Genomic DNA, 26556 nt, shown 5'->3' with positions numbered 1-26556 from the left:
TATCGATCGACCGTGATAGATACCCAGAGACTGCGCGAGGAGAGACATTGACCTGCAGTGGATGGGGGCCACTAGGACAGGGGGAAGAAGATGTGATGAGATATGGGTCATGCGATTCTAGGTGTTGTGATGTTAATTGTATAGTTTGATGTATCTTACAAAACGTTTATCGATCGACCGTGATAGATACCCAGAGACTGCGCGAGGAGAGACACTGACCTGCAGTGGATGGGGGCCACTAGGACAGGGGGAAGAAGATGTGATGAGATATGGGTCATGCGATTCTAGGTGTTGTGATGTTAATTGTATAGTTTGATGTATCTTACAAAACGTTTATCGATCGACCGTGATAGATACCCAGAGACTGCGCGAGGAGAGACACTGACCTGCAGTGGATGGGGGCCACTAGGACAGGGGGAAGAAGATGTGATGAGATATGGGTCATGCGATTCTAGGTGTTGTGATGTTAATTGTATAGTTTGATGTATCTTACAAAACGTTTATCGATCGACCGTGATAGATACCCAGAGACTGCGCGAGGAGAGACATTGACCTGCAGTGGATGGGGGCCACTAGGACAGGGGGAAGAAGATGTGATGAGATATGGGTCATGCGATTCTAGGTGTTGTGATGTTAATTGTATAGTTTGATGTATCTTACAAAACGTTTATCGATCGACCGTGATAGATACCCAGAGACTGCGCGAGGAGAGACATTGACCTGCAGTGGATGGGGGCCACTAGGACAGGGGGAAGAAGATGTGATGAGATATGGGTCATGCGATTCTAGGTGTTGTGATGTTAATTGTATAGTTTGATGTATCTTACAAAAACGTCGTGACAGCTGTCACAAGGCACGTACATCTACTAACTCTGCGTGTCTTAGGAACCGCATCAAAAATGCTAATCTCTGTATGCATGGTGAATGCAGCAGAAAGGTGTTTACTATACCCTTTTGCCTAAGCGCTCAATGTTAGAACTTTCTCCGTCCAGTTCGATCGCACCTATACAGTTGAATGATGTCGATTCCCGATACGGTTACTACTTTATATTATGTCGATATTATGTATGTTGGTTATTGATATATTATGATTATATACCCACAGCACCCATACCTATACCGCCTCTTTGATCGTCTAACTGTAGAGAAAGCACCGCAAATATGAAGAAAAAGTCATAATTATGTTAGTACGCACAAGCGTCATAACAGCTCCTGCTCCATAACCGTTTGGAGACATTGAGAATATGGTAATATCCCCTATTGGGTTATGTTGTGAGACTGAAGATGGCGGGAAAGGGAAGGAGATAGGGAAGAGGCAGGTGGGAAGTACCTGGCTGTTCAGATCTGGTCACCAAATACGGCCAAAGCTATTTCAAGCAATGTTTCGATTCTGAATTGTGGTCTTTCACCAGGGTGATTCAGAAAGTATTCATTGATTTTTTTCCATAAAACGGTTATTCACCAATATATTGGGAACAGTGGCGATTTTCTGCGGTAAACTCAATAAACTCTGTAAAATAATATGAAAAAACTTGAATTATAATTTTTAACCACACCGTGCGCTATTCGAATTCCATGCTAAAAAAAACCCATATTGCCCAAGTGCAAGTCCGAAATGAATCCCATACGTGCGTTATAAATTCAGCGACTATGGGACTTTTTGTTCTAAGAAATTCTTTGATAAAAAACATACTCATGACGCTTCAGCGGTAAACCTGAGGAATGTGTTAGCTGTATTTTTACTTGTATAATGTAACACCATTTTTTACGGTATATTGCAAGAATCAATAGACTTTTTCTATGATACTATGATTATCGTGTTAAGTTATCGTGTTTAAATTATTTTAATTAGTGAAGAAAAAAATATAACGGAGAAGATTGAACATTTGAGGTACATGTAAGTTAAAAAGAGGTCATGGGGGCAGTTTTAGTATTTCGTGACATGCGTCAAAAGAACCGTCTCGTTGAAGATGTCGATGGTCAATTCAGAATCGTTAAGCAGCCGAGTCGCTCTGTATGTTTATCTATCACTATGGAACGTGCCGCAAACATACATAGAAATAAACTGCGAAATACCACTAATGAATCAACAAAAAAGCATTTGGCATGCCGGGATTTAAAACTGGACCTCCGGATTCATAGTCAAGGATCGTAACCACACACCCACGGAGGCCGTCGTGGTACATTAAAAAACAACAGAAAATTACTTATACATATCCTCAAACAATAAAAACTTTTAAAGCAATTCTTTCACCTGTATTGAGAAAGAGGTAAAAGCAGAAGTGGGTAAACCGCCTGGCCTAGTATCACAAGACATACTGCGCACTGGTCGCTGGTGGTCGCCTTTGGTCGAGGTTTAGCTTCAGTTTCCTCCGAGAGGTGAGCGGAACGGGACGGACTCTATTGTCAGTACGCGATACGACCAATCGAAACGTTTGCCGCGTTTTTCCGGTGACAGCCCGCCAAATTTTCATTCCAATCAACTTGATAAACAAATTGAAAATAAAAATTAAGCTTTACTTTCTGTATTAAAAAAAATGTGTTTCGCGATAAAGCGGTTGTTATTTCGCAAATTTCATGTCTTGGTAATATTTTTCGCAAAGTGCGTTCGATGAGCCAATGTAAAATACTCGTACCTCTAGTGCGTGCCAATACAGAAAGTGAAAATATTATGTATTTATAATTTCATAGGATGTTGTTGTGATTCTTATTTCATTTGGGAAATGAACCGGATTTTAAAATAAGGTAAATTGAATTTTTCATTTATATTTTTATTTCACAAATCAACGCTACAACAACTGTGTCGGTTGCAATATAAAATGAAATAAAACAATAACTTTGTTTGTAACCACAAAATTTGTTCAAGTTATTATGACCGATCGGTTTCCCCAAATAGAAACATCATAAGGGAATAAATATAAAATTTTACATGAGAAAACATATCATGTTGAAACCTCGACTAAATTAAATACTAAAATAGAGTAAATATTTGTCGTTTTAAGAAATATTGAAACAAATAATAAATAATAAATATGACGAATACATCTTAATACAAGTATAGGTATGTTCAAAGGTATTAGGAACTAACACGAAAAATTCTGCCTCAACACAGGCTAGCCTAGTGAGGCGGTATTTGAGAAACCTTAACTGTACTTTTATTTTCTTTTTACCTTCACAATATTATGTTTGTATTTTTCTGATAATTTTATAACCTTAAGAGTGGGTTATAGGGCATAATGGTGATTTGCTGGAAAACAGCTCCCTAAAACGGCTTAATACTACCTTTCGTATGTCATTCTCAGACTTCATATTTTTTTATACCAATTAATGGACTATTATTTTTCAGTCTGCCTATTTTTTTTGTAGTTGTTGTAGGCATTCGACTATAAAAAATAAAAACATTGATACACCATACAACCCACTTTTAAAACTTCGATCCATGATTATCGCATTAAAAACGCTTTTACACAATATTTTTAATTTAAAATATGTATATAATACACACATCTGTAGAAGTACGGCCTCTTATTATCGTTATGATATCTGTGGATATTAACAATTAAATAAATACTTCATCTTGCACCAAATTTTCAAGACATTTCACAGTATTTTACTTATTACGGGTGAGAAGCCCCCGTGAACGGTACTGAAGCTATCGCTCCCTGTTTCACGGCGTATATATTTCGAAAATGCCATCAAAATGTTTCATTAATGGGTCTAAAAGTAGAATACCGACTCACTTGAAGCATTGCAATAATCTAATGAAGCTACAAAAACAGTAATTACTCACAAATTCTCTTTTTTCATGTAAATTTGACGTATTGTATTTTTTCAAGTGTCATATTTTAAAACTCAACATTTAATATGCGTTCCTTTTCCTAACGGTTAGCACTAACGTCATGTTGTTTACTGGCGGCATCTTTATGCAAGTGTGTGTGAGAGAATTCATTGTCTTTACGCGCTCTGACCAAGTGGGAGAGTGAACGTTTTATCATAGGGCACGTTTGGTAATTGAACCAAAAATTACCAATATTATTTTTCTCTTTGTAGATCAATATTATGATTTATCCATGGCAGCCGGAAAAAATACTCCAAACAAGGTATGCTTCAAGTAACGAATAAATGAAAAAAGATTATTGTTTAGTTGTACTAAATAACACAGAATAATTTAACAAATATATAAATAAAAAAATAAAATTTCTTTCATTTCTCGAGGTCAATTTATTAATGATGGTATTAATATGTATAGATATTCTATCAAATATAAAATTAAGAAATTTACCAAATAAATCCACCTTCGATTTTCTCGAAAACGAAAGCTCAAATAAAAAAAGTCATAACCCAAAATTGACAATAAATGAATAACTGCTTTGATAATTTTATAGAGAAACTGACCAGGACGCGATTTTCGTAAATTTACTCAACATGTGAGAACTTTGGGCGGTTGGTTCGATTCAAGACCTCTGTGCGTTACCTCAGAATGATTACAACCCAAGGGCTTATAACTTGTAAACATAAAGAAATATAAACCTTAATGTTGCAGGTTTCAAAACTATCCGTTTTTAGCTTATGACCTATAAAGGGTTTTACCGTTTATACCACGAGTTTCCGAACACCGTGTAAAACAAACTATATGTATCGGAAATGTTCCTCAACACTAATGACAACAGCAAGTGAATGATGAAACATTTATAAAAAATGTCAAATTAAATGCTTTACCAAAATAGTAGGTTCTGCAAATAAGTCATACTTTTTTACTAAGTTGTTTGTTTTACTTAATATTTCACATTCATATTATACGTTCATTGCTTTGCGACAAACGCACGTGTGACGTTATATTTTAACAAGTTCATTAATGTACAACTACCGCCCTCTAGTGACATAAAAATGAAGACATTTTGACAGTTTGCGAAATTTCGCTATCATATAACAAGCGCTTAAATATAAAAGTTACAAATCAATGTACACCATAATATGTAAGTATAGTTGAAATGTGTAAACTTTCCTAAATAAAGATATTATTATTATTATTATAAGCATTAACATTCCTTTAATCACATGCATTTGGAAAACACACCTCACATTTGGAAAACGACCTCAGGGTGACCATCGTTAGGGCAGTTTTACGGATACTTTAACACTGTAAAGGAGGAAGCGCAACACGACATAATAACTCAAAAAATAATCACGTTAATACTTTTGGCCGTGAAAATCTCATGAATGCATATTTTTTAAGAATCTAATAACTATAGAAAAGCATTTTAAAACGCGTGACCTTGCGGGAATTATAAAGTTTGCGCTGTGAACTGGTTTACCGTTGTCTTGGAAGTTAAAAAAAAGTATTATGATCCGCTGAAGACAATGTAAAAATTGACGTAACGTTATTGGTATTATAAAACAAGAATGCCATTATTAGCAAAGGTTATAATGGAATGCACCGCTGCCGCATATAACTATATAAGATGGGTACATCATTGTGTCGTGGAAACAAATAACAGAAACTACGTACAAATACAAATACTACAAAATAAATACAAATACAAATATAAATAATAATTAATATACAGCTATCGAAACAACCATGGGTAACCGCCGGTTACTCCATCAACTCTGCGTAATCCTTTTAAAACATACACATTTATTATATTGATAGAAATAAACGACAAGAGAAAAATGGTTATTGCTGCAACTCTTGGATTTGAACTCAGCATTTAAAGAAAGCTGTGAATTTATTTTTAAATTCAAAATGTTATTTTTTTCATACCCGCAACATGTTAAACAGCATAATAAGATGCTTTTTGTACAATTTTAGGAGAGCACTTTGCGATTTTGTTAAATCGAGGAAATTCGATACAATTACTTTGTGAATAGAGATTATCAAACAATAGTATATTTTTAAGAGCCCAAAAACTTAAAAAATAATCGTCTTAACCAGCCTCACAACTTGCCCAACCGGACGACGATATATTTATTTTTTTATTTTTTTTTTAAAGTTTTTTTTTATTAGTAAAAAAAAAGATACACGAATTACATAATATAACAATTACATAATATAATTACACAATATAGTAGGTTATTAATTACATAATATAAGTATTCGATGTACCCCCATAGATAAGCAGGGCTTGTGTGTATGGGGGTGTTGTTATATTTGTTTACATTTGGTACGATTCAGTTCAACTGTTCGGAATACTTTTTAAGGTGGCTTTTGAATTCGTTTATATTTGCATTCATGTTTCTAATTTTTTCTGGTAATGAGATAAAAAATTTAACTCCGAGATATTCATGGTTGAACTGTCCTATTGTTTTTTTACATTTAGGAGTAGGAAGTATTGACGTTTGTCTAAGATTTCTGTTATTTTTAAAGGGTGCAATTTTATTTTGAATATTGTTTTTATAAATTTGTAATGTTGCATGGTAGAAGTATAATGCACTTAATTTTCTGACCTTAAATTGTTTGAATAAAAGTTCGGACGAATATGAATAGGGTTTTTTTAATATGGTTTTTATTATTAGTTTTTGTGATATGTAAATTGTTTGAGTTTGATTTTTATATGTACCGCCCCAGCCTATAATGCCGTATTGTATAATTGATTGACAGAAAGCGAAGTATGTGGTTCTAAGTAATTTTTCGTTTAAAATATCTCTTAAACATCTAAATATATATGTTAGTTTCCTTATTCTGTTGTTCAGAATATTTATATGTGGGGACCATTTTAAACGCTGGTCTATTGTTATGCCTAGGTACTTAATATCGGTCTTGCTTTCTATGTTTGTGCATAACATATTGCATTTGTGGTTTTCTGTATTTTTCACAGAGTGGATAATTATGTTTATTTCTTTAGGTGTTTCTTGTTTTTTAATGAAAAATGGTAAATAATAAGTTTTTTTAGAGTTTAAAGTCAACAGGTTTTCATCAAACCATAATTTTAGTTCATTGATATCTGTATTTGCCATGTTATTTAGTTCTGACCAGGTGTTTGCTTTTAGTAGTAGGACTGTATCGTCAGCGTAAGAGACAATGTCTCCATATTTGGAAATATTGAATATATCATTGACATATATAATAAATAACAATGGTCCCAAAACCGTGCCTTGGGGTATTGAAAAGTCGCTATATTTTGAATCGCTGACTTGATTGAGTAATTTTACTTGTTGAGGTCTTTTATATAAATAACTAGTTATCCATGCTAAGACTTTTCCACTAATCCCTACTGATTTTAATTTACTTATTAATTTTTTATGTGATATGCTGTCGAAAGCTTTTTTGAGGTCTATAAATATGCCAAGACATTTTTTATCGGAATCTAGGGCCGTATATAAATAGTTGGTTACTTTTGCTATCGCGTCGTGAGTACTTGTATTTTTTTTGAATCCGAATTGGTTATAATTAATTATTTTATTTTCTTCTAAGAATGTCCAAATTTGTTTTTTTACAATTTTTTCATATATTTTTGATATATTCGAGAGAAGTGAAATCGGGCGATAATTTTGTGGATCTTTACGACAGTCTGTTTTATAAATGGGGGTTATAATTGCTCTTTTATAGTTATTGGGAAATTCGCCATTTGCTAGACTTAGGTTTATTATATGTGTTATGGGGTGAATTAAGTATTCTTTCATCGATTTTATTGTTTTAGTATCTATGTTATCAAAGCCGGGGGCAGAATCTCCTTTTAGTTTCGAAATAGTTCTGTCAATGTCGATTTCTGTGACTGGGTGAAATTTATTAATTTGACATTGTGTTATTTGTTGTGGATTAGATATATTGGTCTTATTTATGGATTTTGCTAGGTTTTTTCCCACGTTATTAAAATAGTTATTTAAAATATTACAACATTTTTTTGTGTCATTTTGTACGTTATATATTTTTTCCCCATCTGAGATTTCTGATATGTGCTTATATTTTTCTTTTTATTTATTATTTCATTTATTGTTGACCATATTTTTTTATTATTGTCTTTAGCTTCTGTTATAATTTTTGAGTAGTAGTCGTTTTTCGTTTTCCTTATTAGTGTAGTTAGTATATTTTTATACTTTTTATAGTATAATAAAATTTTATTGTTAACTAGTGGCCTTTGTGTTATTTTATAAAGTTTATTTTTTTCCTAGTGGCTTTTATTAATCCTAGAGTAATCCAAGGTTTAATTTTTCTTGTTTTTGAGTTGGGGACGATTTGTTTTTTTTTTTTGTTGATTCTAAAACGTGTTTATTTAAAGTGTTTTCAAACAGTAATGCACTTTGGTTGGCGCATTTATTTATTAAAATTTCTTCCCATTTTTCAGTTTTTAGTGATTTTTCTAATAATTTGTAGTCTATTTGAGAATATGGAAGATTTAATTTGGGTTTTGTATTTAGTTTTCTATTTGTATCATGTAGTATAAGACACGCGTAGTGATCAGTTATATTAGTTTTCCACACAGTAGATTTAATATTTTTTATTTCATTCAAATGTATATTACACCAGATGTGGTCTATGCATGATGGCGTTTGGTTTTTAATTTGTCTAGTGTTATTATTAATAAAAGATTTAAAATTGAGGTGTGTCATCATGTTTATGAAATTATTTTTTTCAATTGAGTGATGGTTTGCAGAAATATTTATATTGAATTCACCACAAACAAAAGTAAGTATTCTCGGTAATTTGCTAAGATATTCACATAGTTCGTATGTAAAGTTGATTATGTTTGGTTCTCCGTTATATAGTTCTCCCATCTGTACAGAACTGTTTTGTGTTTTGCATTTCACACATAACAATGACATCTAAATCTAAGCATCCAACCTGTATTATTACTAAGACGGTGCAATACATATTGCGTGAGTGGAGAAATACCTGAACGCACCAATAGTTTGTGGTCGAGTGGGACAGGAGTATCTATACTATAAACCAGTGACAGGCCTGCAGGGGTACCGCCAATGGACCAATGTACCAATGGTAAAAGTTAATAACCCGAGACTCGGGTGAACGCCAGCTTTACAACAGTGGTTACTTTTATTTTAAACGGTTTTGAATAGCTTCGATATCAATTATAATAAAATATCCAAGATTGGAAGGTTGTTTTTTCAGACTACTTGATATACTTTCGTTTTTACGCAATTAGTGAAGCGTGGTGATCATAACCACCGTAACGTTCATTCTCTGTTTACTACTCGCTAAGTCTAAAGTCACGGTCAATAAGTAGAAACAACCTTACAGCAACGCTTTCGATTATGAATTATTATCGACAAGACAATCCCAAAACACAAAATCAATTCAAAACAAATTCTTATATTTGATACAGGACATCATTTGTAAGATTCAAAAACTATGTAGATGCAGCTTCATTGTGTGTACGAAGGTATCAGATTCATTATTCCTGAATAATTGATTCATTGTGTGTACGAAGGCGTTAGATTCATTATTCCTGAATAATTCATTCATTATGTGTACGAAGGCGTCAGATTCATTATTCCTAAATAATTGATTCATTGTGTGTACGAAGGCGTTATACTCATTATTCCTGAATAATTCATTCATTGTGTGTACGAAGGCGTCAGATTCATTATTTCTGAATAATTGATTCATTGTGTGTACGAAAGCGTTATACTGACGGAATTGACGGCCGGCATAGTCCAGTGGTAACGCATTGGACTGCCATTCCGAAGGTCGCGGGTTCGAACCCGGCGTGCGCAAATAAATTTTATTTGATTAATTTGTGTTATTTCACAATTAATTAATTAAAATAATATATAGTATATTTGCGGCACGTTCCAGAGTGGAAGATACTACCAGTGTCGCCCTGGTGTAAGACCACCATTCAGAATTGAAACGTTGCTCCAAATGGCTTTAGCCGTGTTTAGTGACTAGATCTGAATAGCCAGGTACTTCCACACCTTCCTCTTTCCCTTCCCCACTTACCTTCAGCCTCACAACATCCCCCAATTGGGGATGCCATAGTCTCACTGGCTCCAGACGGGAGCAGTTGGGACTCTTGTGAGGTATTCACTATAAAAAAATACTCATTATTCCTGAATAATTGATTCAGTGTGTGTAAGAAGGCGTTAGATTCATTATTTCTTAATAATTGATTACTTTTGTGTACGAAGGGGTTAGCTTCATTATTCCTGAATAAATTAGTTACGAATAATATTCAATGCCCGGAGTTGGTAAATAAGATTCAGTTTAATGTACCTGCGCGATCCACGCGCTCTTCTGTCCCACTCAAAGTGGATCAATGCAATACAAAGTGTAAAAATAAATCTCGCTTGGACAGACTACGTAATAATTACAATATTGAAGGTGGATACTTTCAATGGCGAGGTGATTAAATATAAAAAAATTCATAAAAGAGGAAATATTCGGTTATTCGATGGGTTGAGATTTCACGGCCAAAAGTAATAATTTTAGTGATTTATTTTTGGGGTATTACCTCGTGTGGAGCTACGTCTTTTTTCAGCCAACGTTTCCGGTAGCATTACAGTGTCCATCATCAGGGCAGATGTGCCCTAAAAATGCTGTCCGAAACGTTGGCTAAAGGAGGTAGCGCAACACGACATAACACCCCAAAAATAAATCACTAATATTTAATGTTGTTGTTCATATAACAGGGTAATGAAAATGTTGGGTTTTATAGTAAAGATTTTTAAAAGGAGGAAATCTATAAGTGATTGCATATTTGGTAAAGAAATGATAATAAAATTCGATTGCTGATTTTCAATATATTATCGAATAAACTGCATTATTCAAATACAACAACATAATTAGCTATTAACTGGAATAAGTCACGCCTTTTCTATTAATAATAACACTGAATCTTGAAGAAGCGAAAACTTTTACTTTCGCCGGTACAAATAAAGGTACCTAAGTAATGTTAGTCCAACACGCAAATTGGAGAAATCGAATCTCTATTAGGTATGCTTTTGAAGTCAAGGGTGAACAGAATTGGTGCATTGGATCGCCACTTCATTAGAAAAAATATAAAGAATGAATGCAAGGTCGAGCCATTCATTATTAGCGTGCAAATATTGGATTTAGATTAATTGGTCAAATTTAAAAAAATATACATGATGTAGGGAAACTGGTAGTACAAAGCGGGAACTGCAATGTCTACATAGCGAACCCAAAAAAACGTTTTTTTTTTATTTTAACATTTTTCCGGCAACTAAATAGTTAAAAAAAAACTTTTAAAGATGAGTCTACGATTCGACGCATTTTAAAAGATATTATACAGCTGATATCAACCCCGTAGAGACTGATTTTCATTAAATTTGACCAAAAAACTTCAAACTCGATTTGATCGAAAACGAAAGCTGAAATCATAAATGTTGGGCCTTCCCACCAGCTGCGTGGCGTGCCAGATCGGGAGAGGCTGGTTTGGGGAGACCCTTTGACCTCTCCAACTGGTCTCGACCCATCGCCTTTCGCAGCAACTTTCATTCATTCGTCTGTCACTTCTGGATACACTGATCCCTAGATTCCTTCATACCTTTTTCCTTCCTAGAACTTCTCTTCTTACTTTCCTTTAAAAGAAGACCCTCCATACAGCATCCCCAAAGATGACACAGGCCCCGAGGGAAATCATTTTCCTCGGAGCCTCATGTGTGGAGTATGTGTTAAAAAAAATACACTATGAAATCGACTTCAAATGTGATATAGATTCACCGGTTCCATGATAACTCAACACAGTGATAATTCAACACACTTTTAAAAAGTGATATAAAGTGATTAGAAACGATGAAATTTTTTTTTTTTAACCTAACCTAACCTACATAACATAGTTAATAATGTTTTTGTTTCATCACTTTCCATGACTTTATATAAGTTTTTAAAGATGTGATGATTTATCCGGTTACCAGATTCACCTGTTTCCAGCTTGCACTACTAGTTTCCGGACATCATGTATAGACCGAGAACTAAGTCAGCTGGTTGTTAAGTTTCCAAATTATTCTTCGTCAGTTACAAACTACAAGGACTTTCTTTAAGATAAAGTTTTTTGATGTTTTATTTAATTTGTAATACTTTTTAATATAATAATCGTACGGCCCAGATTAATAGCGTAAAGGAGCAAAAGTGGACGAGAAACATTCGAATTCACTCTGCACCAAACACTCAACAACACCACTGTAACTTACTATGTACTAATATTGAAATTAAAACTTCAAACAAATATCTAGGGATCACTATTGACCAATGCTAAACTAAAATGGATACCACATATAACCATTCTCAAAAACAGAGTACGAAAATTAACCTTTATTTTTAGCTGCTTGAGACATATTCTAAATAAAGAACTACTGAGAATGACGTACTTCGCATTCTGTTAATCCATAATCCAATATGGTATAATAGGATGGGGGGGGCGCTTATAAAACTCACACACAACCTCTTTACATTGCGCAAAAACTAATAATTAAAATAATATTAAAGAAATCATTTTTATATTCATCTGAACTCATTTTCAAAGAATTTAAAGTCAGCAAATTAAATACTCTTTTCCTGTATCACTCAACCTTACAAGTTTACAAAGATGATATCCTAAACAAAACCGTACCATTCAAAAACACAGCAAATCTCAGGCAAAAATACATGTTACCAATTCCGATTTGTAAAAAAACATTGAGTCAGCAAAACTACAAATACTTAGGAACAAATTTCTTCAATAAATTGCCAGAAAATATAAGATCACTAAATGATAGTTTCAAAGAATTCAAAACACAATTAAAAAAATATACTGAAAACCTAAACTAAATAAAAAAAATAATAAAAAAAACAACAACAACAAACATTTAAAAAATAAAATAAATCTAAGAAACTAAACAAATAATACCTCATCCCATACACACAAGCAATTGCTTATTATGGGAGAACATTGAAAAATAATAAATATTAATCATATCATAATATCTTTTATCTTATAACTAGTAAATATATATGTATATCACACATTGTAAAAAATTCTCTTGAATAAATATAATTTAAAAAAAGGATATTTGACGAACGAATCGATTAAACGTTACCCTATGGTGATGGCATTCAAAGTCCATATTATACCGTTTCACCTGGTTTCTTACGACTTTTACGATTCTTCAATAATTGACATTGCCTGATGAGATAATAACACGAACAGCTGAGCCGCAGGTCACGGTTTAATTGCCAAATAGACAATCAAAATAAGTGAAACTTAAAAAAAACTCAAACATAGAGTGATACCCGTATTCAGAGTCGATCCTTAAAGTTGTCTAAGTCAAGTGTCAGCCTTACCTAAGCAAAGGTAAGAACCGTCCTTACCTTTAACGCTTCTATACAGAGTCCACACTTTGAGCTTCCTTTCCTCAGGTAGAGACCTTTTGTCTACGCCGAAAGAAAGGTGTGACGTCATCCGAAACTTGTCGATGTCCTGCTTCTACGGAAACAACATGCCCCGTTTTGGGACAATCTGTGTGTTTATCTATGCTGTTGTCTATGGATTTAGTTCAAGCGTCTGTCGTAAATAAGTAAATAACATCGGCCTGTCAAAAGTCTCTGTTACATCTTCAGTTGAGTGTCTCGAAAGTTTCCTTTTTAAACAATGAATTCTCGTATTATAATCACGCCGAGTGAAAGGCAATGTTTATTAGATTTAATAAACACATATCCTGCCGTTGCCAGCATTTCGACTAATCATCTGCAACTTGGCGAGAAGAAAAATGCGTGGGCCAAGTTGACAGATGATTTCAACTCAATCGCCGGCAATCAAAAGGTTTGTATCTTTTGTAATTGAAATACTAACTAGCCATCACGCCGTTTCCCCACAGGGATACTCTTTTTTCATTCATATACATACTCTTCTATTGTTCCGATTCCGTAATACTATTATAATACTGTATTATTGAATTCCTTCTTAGCGGACCCAAGCGCAGCTTAAGAAATGCTGGGACAACATTAAGTCAAAAAGGAAGATGGAGCTCTGCGAGGAAAAGAGGAGCAGGATGAAGACGGGAGGGGGCAGGCTGTCGCCAACTGTCTCTGATGAGCATCATCCCGTTGACAGCGTGCTGGACTTGGCCACCAACGTTGAACTGAGCTTTAGCAACGACAGCGATCGCGGTTAGTTTAAGAAAGTTATGTGAAATATTTTGGCTACTTGTTTATTTAACTTTGACCTTATTTCTTATAAAGTATTTTTTAAGTTTCAGATACCGCTGTGCCCAGCACCAGCACGTCTGCTTTATTCAGCATGCCATGGACTGACCAGTCGACGGAAGTGCCGGTGTTTGGTAAGTCAATTTTTGATAATATAATTGATTCTTATCAATTCAAAATGTGATTTGTTGTTAGATGGTAGTGTTCGCATTTCTCTGTAGGAACTTATTACATAATTTTATCAGTTGTCATGCTAAATCTTAAATAATTTTCGAGATAGAAATATTGCAAAAGTGTTTTTAATTTTCAGATATAACAAAAACACCGGAGGAAAGTTCAACGCCCCAGCTCAAGACGAAGACACGTCGCATTATAGCCAAGAAAGGTGACTATATTTACCTCTCTATTTGCTGTGATTACTTGCATTTTCGTACAAAGGTTCAAATAATGCTCGGAGTTCGGAGAGCTTTACTTTAACCTCTCGTTTTCCACCATAAAGAAAGAGGGGCCCTGTTGAAGATGCTGTGTGGGGAATGTTTTTGAGGAAGGAGTGAAAATGGGTCTTGAAGAGACCAATGTTGTAGGAGGGAGGAAAAACAGAGGCCAGCAAATCGTTCCACAGCCGAGCTGTTGATGACAAATGTCATCCGTGTACATGCAATGAATATGCTAATATCGATCACTTCGTCGGTAATCTGGCCTCATACAAAAGATGCATTAAACTTAATTTGTTTGCTAGTAGGTACCACGATAATACATCATGTAAACATAATATTCCTACCAGTACTGCACTCCAAAACTATTTAATGTACTAGAAATCATAGGTACTTGAAAAATTTATCAAATCGGATGACATAATCCAGGATTTCTTACTTTTTATATTTAAATCTTTGTGGGTACCTTTTAGAGATAATTTATATTTCTACATTTTTACTGTTTTTTTTCTTACTTTAAATTTTAATTTTTACTTGTAATTTATAGTTTGCACTTTATATTTACTTTACACTTACTTACTTTACTGTGTAAATAAATAAATATGTTGGGCGCGTGTTTGGCGTGTTTCCCGACTGTGCACTATGTCATGGGGCACAGAGTGTTATTTACACAAATAAACCTGTTATTTACATTGATGACTAATCAGCTTGCAATTTTGTGTTGTTTCACTAATCAGCTTGTAATTTTGTGTTGTTTCAGACTTGATACCATCTAGTGGGCAGGTGGTTCGGGACGAGGGCCAAGTGCGTTGCCTCAGAAGCACCAATCTAACAAAGTACGATGAAGAAATGCACGTAGTAAGGATGGAGACTGCCCGGGAGCAGAGAGAGACTGCCCGGGAGCAGAAGGAGACTGCCCGGAAGCAGAGGGAGACTGCCCAGGAGATTGCCCGGGAGCAGATCGAGACTGCCCGGGAGCAGAGGGAGACTGCCCAGCAGATTGCCCGGGAGCAGATCGAGACTGCTCGGGAGCAGTCGAAAGGAGCTCGTCTGCAGAACGAACTTATAGAACTACAAATAAGAAGAGCGAAGGCAGAATTGGAAAAAGAGCTCGCCAATAAATAAATATGAATAAAAAATATATTAATCTCCAATAAATGTTTTATTTATTTTCCATTCTGTTTCAATTTTTTTGATAATGGACATTATTAATACATACATAGGTATATATTTAAGATAAACCCTTGTGCTCTTTCATAATTCAATACACAGCATAATTATAACATATTATAAAAAATATGACTTCACTACTCATTACATTAGATAAGGTGTCCTTTCACAGCATGACATTACACAGCACAATTACTATGCATTAAAAAATATGACTTCATTAGTCATAACATTAGATATGGTGTCCTTTCACAGTTCAATACACAGCACAATTACTATACATTATATATGGTGTCCTTTCACAGTTAATTACACAGCACAATTATTATACATTAGATATGGTGTCCTTTCACAGTTCATTACACGGCACAATTACTGACGTCACTATTCATTACATATATGGTGTCCTTTCACAGTTCATTACACATCACGTAAAATGTCTTTGGATAAATGCATCTCTTATCGTTCTGCCTGAAGCAGACTGCACCACCGAATTGACAGGTATATTTATACCCTCAAACCGCCCAAAATGCTGGTCGTTTGACGATATACATAAATTATGCAAAATGGCACACGCAACGATAATGTTTGTAGTATTACTTAGTTTATTTTCTAATTTCCTCCTCAGACAAGGAAATCTCCTCTTCCATACACCAAATAATCTTTCGACTACATTCCGTGTGGAAATTTGCGCCTTATTATATTTTTCTTGCCCTTCATTTGCAGGATTTAATACTGGTGTGAACATATAATTTGTCTGGCCATATCCGCTGTCCCCGAGAAGAATGCCTGTAATCCTTTTCTCCTCAAACTTTAGGCGGCACGCGCTGTTTTGAAATATCCTGGAATCGTGGGTAGAACCAGGCCACCTGGCAACTATGTCCAAAAATTCCAAACGTGGACCTGACACAGCTTGCACATTCAAGGAGAACCATCCTTTCCTGTTGCGAAAAGATTCCCCTATTGTTCGGCTTGGGCTCTTGATGGCAATGTGTGTACAGTCAATACATCCGACGACTCCTGGAAATTGGGCTCTTGAATAGAAGAGTTTCCGATTTTCAGCGTAGTCCTGGGGCCGTTGAGGAAAATGAATAAATTCAGTTATCCGTTGCGCCAATCTGGAGGAAATCTTTTGCACTACTCTGCTGGAGGTTGGTTGGCTCAGTTTGTGTAGATCTCCCGCAACAATCTGGAATCATATAAAAATATGTAGGTAGTTAATGAACATTGAAAATAATACAAGATGAACACTCCATCTAGATATTTTGTACATCTAAGGGCATCTGGTTAATTTTAGGTTGACATCATGTTTTCATTAAATAATATATGCATTCTTTCATTCTTTGTCGATTTCAAATCAGTACAGACATAATGTAAATAACAAGTTTCAGCATCACAAAATGTAATATTTTCGTTTCACAAAAGTAGAACATAATTTGACAATAGATATCTAGTAAAAAAGACGCATTTACCTGATAATTACCAGTAGCGTAGAATCGCAGCGCGATAGCTACCTGAATAACAGGAGGTATGGGCAAGCCTCTATTATTAACTAAAGCGTAATTCGGAAATAATAGAGGAATTAATATATGCATTACAGTTGTTTTCTCCAACCGATAACGATCCTTAAATTGCCGGTCACTGTAAAACTCCACGGGATTTTCAAAATCGCGTAAATAACGCCGCACGCTGCCCATATTGTCCGTGCCAACGTCGTCACGTGTATTGTATGGATCAACGATGTAATCCAAAAACTCGTTATCCATTTCCATGATCTCCATTTCCATAATCTGCATCTCCATTGTTTTATGTTTTCAACAGCAACAACCGCAACAACTGGGAACAAATCACCGACTTAGCAAGGCAAAGGTACCCTACCCACCAACCTCGAGTTTTGACAGCTAAAAGTCAAAGTAAGCAAGTATGCGCGTGCGCAGTGTCGTAGAGACTTCCATAGTGACGTCTCTGAATACAAAATTTTTTGAAATCTTGAGAAAGGTAGCTTCCTTACTAAGTGACGTCACACCGACTTTAGGCGTGTCTCTGAATATAAAACGGTGTTTTTTAAAGGAAAGGAAGGTTTCTTGAACTAAAGGATCGACTCTGAATACGGGTGTCAGTCTCTCGTTGGCAGCAATGGTAACGGCATATAATATATCGGCTACGCTGAGCGCGCGCGAGTATTGTTGAAATTTACCTCGGAGTGCGTTACGTGGAAGTGAATTGTTGTGCTAGCTGTCAGCCCATATTACGTTCTTGATATGCGAAAAACTGTGCATTAGTGATAAACGAATCGAAGGTTTGGATGATTTTGTTGATTTTCATGGGTTTGTGGAAATTTTCAATTATTCCTTAACAGGAATTCTGTCTGTTTCATTCTACTTAACGACCTTCAATAAGAAGAAGTTTGCTTTAAACCGTTAGTCAAACATTGAATATTTACATAAACAGGAATACAAAGAGACATTTATAATTGAATGCATATAGTTGTGTCGTAAACGTTGCGTGGCACGTCGCCTAGAATGCACAGTTTGATGTTACCTATATTATGGGTGAATAATGCATTAACGAAGTGTTCAACAGAAGTACACTCTCGGGTAAATAAATATCAACACAAAATATACGGCATGCAGAAATAGTCACAACTGCTTCATCAGTGATCAATGTCAGTTCAGCGATTGCCCTTGAGCCATGAATGCATTTTGTGCCAATGGAATCCAAAGGAACCGAACTTGTCTAGTAATGGCACTATAACCTCTTAAATTAGCCATTTCTCCTATTGCAAAACGCGCTGCGGCTCGGACTCTTCAGAAACTACTTTCTCTGCGGCGCAAAGTGTATACTGATGAACCGATGACGATTTCGAATCATCACGAGGCGGGAATATCAACATCGCCGAATTTTTAATATCCGATTTGATTAGCCGATAGGTACTGCAAAGTGCGAGCCCTTTAAAATCAAACAGGTTATTGAGGTTTGTGGTAAGTGTTTCAACATTGTGAACACCTGACCAACTAGCTGACCTATTATTGAGGGTCACATAACAGGGGTATGAAGTGGATTATACAACACACCCCAAAAACTGGATGAGGTGTGGGAACTTAATGTATAAGTACTATCGAAAGAAAAAGGAGGGCAGACAAGGGCATCGAAAGAACCATGCACGTAGGAAATTCGATTATTTGATAGCTGAATGCGGTAGTAGCTAAAGATAAAATGAAGGAATCGAGGCTGACAGACACATTCACAGTTGAGTTCTGGTACCAACCCCGAGGGCTGATGTATGGTAGTGAGGCGTGGAACCGACAGAGGAAGGACTAAAGTAGGATTAACGTAGGATTGTGTAGGCGTATGTGCGTTAAAACCATGTTGGCTAGAATTACGAATGAAGAGATCCGAAGACAATGTGAGGTCATCTCCAGAGTCAAAATAACATAATAAAATGGTGAAGGTGGACAAAGTAATGAATGTATGCTAGGATGGAGTTGTTTGGCTGTCCTAGCTTTGTAATGATTATAGTAATTCATTTGAGCTCCACCTTTTTTGAGCCAACCTAAACAACATATGCCTCTTTTATTGGTAGTAACAAAAAATCGAATAATAATGTTTGCAGAGGAAGGTAGCTAAATAATGGTCGTAAAATTGTTGCTTCAATATTCAAGAATTATAAAAATACATAAAAAAATTAACTTGTAAGAAGGTAGAACCAAAACAAAGTATGTAATTCTGAAATTCGATGCTACATGTATTTTAACACGTTTTACATAATCCGGTTTGGTTACTTTCAATCATTAACCTGTGATTTCCTAGGAACATTAATCATTGCATCCTTAACCACTTGAATACCAACAAACGACGCTGATTGTCGAAACATAATAAGCAGCTAAATATTTAAACAATAACATTTACCAAATTATGCAAATTAATCACACAAGAAATGTGCAAATGGGCTTCCCTGAAATATTCATTTCTATATTGAATATGAACACGATGCGCTATGCAATCTATAAATCACAAAATCTAGTCATTTAAAAATAAAACTAAAATATAATGCCCAGCTAAATCCCATTTAAACGTCGAATCATTTCAGTAAGGTAATTACAAAACTGGACAAGATTTCGAAATGATGATTCCGTGGATATTAAAATGATTAATACATACGAACTCATAAAAACGATTAATACATTCTTGTGCAATTAATGGGCCAAATCTGATGGCGGTGTGGTTGTATAAACACACATAATATGTAGTAATGTTGCCAGGTGAAATCACCTTGATTGGTTTAAGTGGCATATTAAAAACACTAATTAAATATGAACTCGATAATAATCGCATAACTTAGAATGCTTTTAAAGTTCAGTGTGTGAAGTTGCACGTCGCATCGTCGTCTTTTATTTATCTTTTAAATTTCTTTGACATCATTAGTTTTTATGTAAATACCGAGTCCCAAGTTACCGCAGCCGGTGGAACTGGCATGTCCAATTGTTGGTATTATCTTCTAATCCGAAAAGTGCCGCAAATATACAATAATATAATATCATTTTATATTGATCATGTGATTTTTTTCTGTATCATTTTTATATCCAATTTAGACCCTTTCAAGGACCGATACACACACGAACAACACACTTAGTCCTTACTACTTATCACGAAGATTAAAAAACTGTCCTAAACTTTAAAATGAAGAAAACAAAAGCAAAACTAAAAAAAAAACAAAATATTCTCACAGTTTCATGTTGCGGTGGAAATTTCAAGAAATCATTCAACTAAATGTGTTACTTAAACCGTCTCATCACGAGTGGCCTTGCCAGGCACACTTTTTGTTACACTAAACACCGTTTGTCAACATAATATCCGTAAAATTCGAAACACTAGTGTTGAAAGAAAGAAGGCGAAATATCGGAAGTCAGTTGGAATATTAATGAACACGAAGCATAACAACATAATAAAAGGTTGTCAAACAGAACGAAACAACCAATACACAAAAGAAAGTAGCAATGGTTTGCATTGTGCGGAAACTTTTTCAGAACATGATGGAAAAAGGATTAATTAAATGATATGGAGTTGAGTACCCAAATCAAATCCTTGAGGAAGTTATAATGCAGTTTTCGTACAATGTTAATCGTTGATACTGCTGATTATTTCGAAAAGGTTTTATTTTAAATGTCGAAGCTTTAACATTTTATTTTATGAATTAGTGACATTTATACCAAATGACAGTTGCAGTATAATACGAACCGATGTATAATGTATGAATAACGAATGGGAGAAAACGCACACCAAGACATCAAGAACGTTTGACAGTCAAAAGAGACAGTGTGGCACCAGGTACCAAGGGGTCGGTTTAAAAATCAGGTGGCTGGCAAACACAGAGAATTGTAACATATTATGCTGCGTACAAATAATCAAATGTATAAACGGGAGAAAATTTCGGTTGTTTCCCATAATTTTATACGTAGCATTATAATAATTTCGATCGAAACGGAAGGTAAACACATTTGTTACGTCAGACCACAAGCCGTGGGTTGCTAGAGTTAGTAGGAATGCCACCAGTTCCAGTATTCCAAGAATCCGACGATATGTTTATTATGACTGCATCCAACGATAACCGGTACATTACATTGACCATTGCAACTAGAATACATCAGGCTCGGTTACTAAAAATAATAATACTTGGACAAAACTAATTGCTTGTTCTGGTGAAACTATGTTCGAGAAAGCTTGATAAATTCCAAACACTGACAGCACTTCTAAGGGTAGATGATTGGCATCTTTTCGAATGAATTTAAAAGGAATTCGCCATATTGCATATTCGTATATATTTGGCCGCTAAGTTATTACTGTTATAAGGAATAGGTTTAAATTTAGCTAAAAAAATATGTGTGAAAAGGGTGGGATGACCTGGGATTTCAGTTTCTATGCATTTATGAGAATATGAAAAGGTTTTGGCTTTGGCGCCATCGTTCAAGGCAATTATTTCTTCAGCTATTATTGTCGTCGGGGGTCGAGAACTGAGTTTGGTTGCTTTATTCAGCAATGTCGCTTCGGTTTAGAATATTACATCGTTTGATAGCGTATCATCCAAATAGGAAATAAATCATAGAAGATATCTTATGTTCACGTGCCGGTGTCCAATCCCCTGAATGTTGCTTTTCAATACCAAGTTTGTCACGTACACCACATGCCCGCGTACTCACCACGTACTTGTATTTACCCATCATCAGGTTTTGTAACTCGGAAGGAAGCGACATGGGTGACTTAACTTCGGTGCTATTTGCAGATCTGCACTTGCATAAGTCAATTAGCGCGGTACACCTTTGTTTGATTAACCTGCTGGATGATTCACAACCGGACTATTGGCCTACTTTGACAAACGAACAAAGCCTAGAGAGATTAATGTTGCAATAATTATTATATCTCAGTATTTATAGCAGTGTACATATCCGTATTGTGCAGAAAATCAGTTTGTCTTCTCCATAAGAATATGCGGCGAAACATAACCGGTAAGCCATATTTTTATTTGGTTATTTCGATTGATTTGCGGTAGTGGGCAATGGACATTAGGATTTAGAATAACAGAATTAAATTATTTCCCTTGATCCCAAAAATGTAATAAATTTTCTCGATGTTGAACTTTCGACCCTGGATTTATGTGTCTGCACGGATAGGATAAAACTTACTGATAATAATAATAATAATAATATAATGAATGAATTGAAAGAGTTCCTAAAGCGAATGTTTAATGAGAACGGCGGAACACGTGTTCGTACAAATACGGATATTGTCGCATTCCGTCATGATCTGTATTAGCAAAATAACAAGTGTTCTCGATATATTCTTAATGACTAATATTTTATTATGAAGTTGGCAAACTGTCAATTTTTTAACAGGATAATTTTTCTCCGTGTGATTGCTGATAACTAAATAACGAATGACCCAGTTTATACAAAACTCACTCCCTTGTACCTTAGCTAGTTGCTATCTTCGAAATTGACATTGTTTTGGACATTAGTAATTTAGTTCAAGAAGAAGAATGAAGCCACTTCCCTCACCACGATTTAGCCACCTTTAGTATTTCGCCTCGTAGACCTTAAATAATTATTGCACAAGGCACTGGGTAATTTAGTTTGCCTGAATCGGTGTGTGGTATAACAAAACCATTTCTTTCGTAAGACCAATACGAACTCACGACCTCTGGTGTGTGGAATAAATGGTTCAAACCAGTGGCGGCCGGTGGTCAAAATATATGGGGGTTCACCGGATTACAACATTAAGTCATAAAATAAATTAAATAAAGGTACGTACCTATTTATAAAGAAGTTCAATTCTCTGCTCCTTTTGTTTAGCGAAGACCTCTATCAATGCTTAACACTGATAATGCGTTCAGTCTGTCCTGGCTCAACGTGTTTAAAAAAGATTTATTATTTTTAACGTTGAGAAACATCTTTAGCTTTCAACTGAGGTCATTCCAAAGGTCATGAATGGTGCACAAAAGTTTTAGTAATTTCACAGTCTCGGGAAAGTCTTCTAATAAACAAGTACTATAAAAAATTTGTAAAATTGATAAAGCGCCGTTAGCTTTTGAAAAATCTTTCACTTTTACTGAACTTTATTTAGGAAGTCATACGTTTTAAACGTCTCATTGAAATCATGTTCTGGGAAATTTGACCTGTATCGATTTTTATTAAATAACTCATTATGGTGTTTAACTTAGGCACGGTAGCCTGAATCCAATTGCATTCTGGTGTCAACTTTTCCTAAAACCTGTAAGCTCAAAACTTTTTGGAAATGTAAATGACAAGAATTATGTTTTTTGATTTTTTAAGAAAGGTGAGTTACATCAGTAACACCGCTGACTGTCCAAACTGAATCAACATCGTAAATTAAACACGTAAAACAAAATAAACTATTCAATTGATCACATGCACAGAGCTACGAAGCTTTGTTATACATTGTTTTGTTAAATGATCGAGTAAACTTCTTCGATCCAGATTTTCACTCTTGTTTTATTATCAGTTCAGATTTTAGGTGGACCGGCATTTTTTATTATCACTTTGTTTTCAAAACTCGACCTATTTTTCTTAATGTATTCCACATTCAAACTCATTCTTAATTTATACTTTGAACAAACACAAAAGTAATCATAAATTAGTATAACCTGCAATTGATATACCTTATTAATAATTGATATACAAGATCGATATAACCGGCAATTAAACTTAAAAACTTTCGCAGAGTAAGAACATTTTTTAATTCAACAGACCGCGCCCGGCAACGGCGAGTACCTACTGACTAAACTGATAATAAGTAATCTGACCATCACTCATCTCTTAATGACAAATTTTATCTTAAATGCTTGTATCGAAGAAGCGAAACATTCGCTGAAAATAGCAGATGGTAAATTGAAACCACGATATCGACAATAACATTAAACATACGCGTTTTAGTTTAACTTTCTACTGAATAAACCGTTCCTTCTGATGTGGTGGTAAAACCCCGAACGCCGTCCATGATATGGTATTATTTGCAAAGAATAGTATGAACTGGTATGTACCCACGCTTTCGACTGTTCCACAGAATATGCGACAAAGCAGTTAAATTTTGGATCGCAATCGAAAACGAACTGCTACGAACATAGGCACAAGTCAAAGTCGGTCTGCAAGTTAAGCGCGCTTAATAAGTAGGTACCTTTTGAATGAGATATTATAACCGAACCGAGTTTCGTATTGTGATTAGTCATGTCGGAAATCTTCTTGGTTGTTCGGCGCTCGGGAGCACATATTAGCTGGCCGCCACTGGTTCAAACGCGGCTATTATTTTTAATTAGATTTTTTTTTAGTCGTGGGGGGTCTATTTTTAAAGTCATCATTTGTCAACACAATCAATCAAATGCACATGACCAAATCCGTTTCTTTCCTTATCATCACATCATTTTTTACCTAACGTCTTAGCAAGCCACTCGATCGCATACAATAATGATAGCTCTTCATTCCATAGAAACGATAATTTCTGATAGCGTTGTTCAGGGCATTACTTTCCGGTGAGAGATTTTCTAATTTACATAATCTTGATGACATTTATCTATGTCCAAATAAAGTGTCGGGTCTCTTGATCATAGCTACACCACATTAAAAATGCTTGGCAAACAGGGGCTACGAAGCAAAAGGCTATATTTAATAGTAATATCAATTTTAGTTACACAATCTAATGTTCATAACTTTTTTTAAAGGCGTGGAGTATATTCGACAACAGTACATTCTAGATAAGCTTATCCGATGACTTGGAATGCTTTAAATTACCGAAACTAATAAACTTCATAATTTAATACGCATTCCTGCATTCTTAACACCTTGACTGACAAGGTTTTATAAAAAGAAAATATGGCGGCACTTTACAATTAATTATCTACCATTTTCTTAATTGGATTAAATAAGCAGATTTTTTTACACGTCTATCTAGTTATCACCAGGAAACTAAAATTATTTAGACGATTTTAAATGTTTGTTATCCTTTAAAAACATATATAACTTTTGAAATCAAAAAAAATTAAACGTATATGACAAATAAAAACCTAGAGGAGGTAACGTATATTTTTAGGTTGATTGTCACCCAAGGAAAAGGGACTTAAAAGGACGAGGAATCATAGAGAATCATATCTGTCTATTTATCTTTTCTTCTATATAAATAAAAATGTAAATATTCGTTTGTTCACATCATAGATATATGAATATTAGTAGACCTGCCCTAAGTGATTAAAAGCGTATTATTCCCCACTCCCCATACCGGTTCCATTGGAGCCGGCTGGGCTCGCGTATGGCTTCCCGTGAATCTTGAGAATGTGACGTCATCATTCTTGTTCGAACTAGCGTCGATCTATGGTCGAGGCATTTTACGAAATAACACGGCAAAATAGTGGCTTGTGATATGAAAACTTGTAAAAATAGATGTGAAAAAGAGAATAAACCCAATTGTCGTATTACATTCCATATGTAAGCATCATTTTAAGCTTATTCACATCGTATAATATGAATCAGTTGTAGAAACATATATACTATCACATCGAGATACATCTGGTCGAATGTAGCGATTCTCAAGTGTGCGCATCGTTGTTACTGGGAAGTAAATTATGAACACTTATAAAAGTCTCTTAACTAAATACGTAAACAAAATATTCAACTATGAAAATAGAAGAAATTTTTTTTGCCGAATTTGGACTTCGCATATTTGTTCATAACGTGGCGAGTAATTTGCGCTCCCATGTAAAAATGTCTATTCATTCAAAAGCAGATTTTACTTTTAAGAAGTAAATGGTGATATTATAATGCGAGATGCCTATATACTGTCAGATTGATTTATTGACGAATCACAGTCAGCTTTACCCCCTTCGTTCTTCAACAGTTGATTTTACCCCTCACCTTTAATTTCTAGTCTATATATTCATATGTCTGGGGTTCACATTCTTAAATCTCCGAAAATTCTTCACCGATTACTTGAAATTTTAACACAACGTTGCATTTAAACACGCGTGTGTTTTTTATATACCTATATTATAAAGATGTCACCAGTGATAGGTAAAAACATGTTTTTTTTTATAAACAGCGCCATCTGTTTGACGTAAAAGCAACACACGTAATTGTTTCTCTATCTGCACAGACAGACTGAGCCACAAAAACGCGTGGCGGGGTACAGCTAACGTAAAATACAACGACGAAAAAACTAGTTTCTATCCAGACCCTTGATCATTAATTTATTTAAACTCGGAGTTGAAGGTGTTTTAGTTCGGACAGTAAAACATTAGGTAACGTGCTTCGTGTTCCGTGCGTGTTTTGTACCATCTTGCTGTCACGTGTC

At 35.0% G+C, this 26556-nt stretch overlaps 2 protein-coding genes across 3 annotated transcripts in view; one reads left to right on the top strand and one right to left on the bottom strand.

Moving 5' to 3' along the window:
* Flo2 (flotillin-2) overlaps positions 1-26556 on the bottom strand; it is a 710730-nt gene that overhangs the window by 301716 nt on the left and 382458 nt on the right. The gene's annotated exons all lie outside the window — the stretch shown is intronic.
* On the top strand, positions 13195-15676 carry LOC149412587 (uncharacterized). 2 transcript variants are annotated; one of them, XM_089645641.1, is made up of 5 exons: positions 13195-13718; positions 13864-14065; positions 14155-14235; positions 14412-14486; positions 15296-15676. In XM_089645641.1, exons 1-5 carry the CDS (start codon positions 13548-13550, stop codon positions 15658-15660), a joined length of 894 nt encoding a protein of 297 aa, XP_089501767.1. In that variant the 5' UTR covers positions 13195-13547; the 3' UTR covers positions 15661-15676. The 2 variants fall into 2 exon arrangements, with proteins under 2 accessions (XP_089501767.1, XP_089501766.1); XM_089645640.1 differs by having other exon boundaries at positions 14149-14235.

Source organism: Hesperophylax consimilis, chromosome 22 (assembly GCF_061612785.1).
Source record: "Hesperophylax consimilis isolate HC1 chromosome 22, BYU_Hcon_1.0, whole genome shotgun sequence".
Taxonomy (NCBI): Eukaryota; Metazoa; Arthropoda; class Insecta; order Trichoptera; family Limnephilidae; genus Hesperophylax; species Hesperophylax consimilis.
The sequence above is the reverse complement of the archived record's forward strand: the minus strand, read 5'-3'. Positions and strand labels throughout refer to the sequence as shown.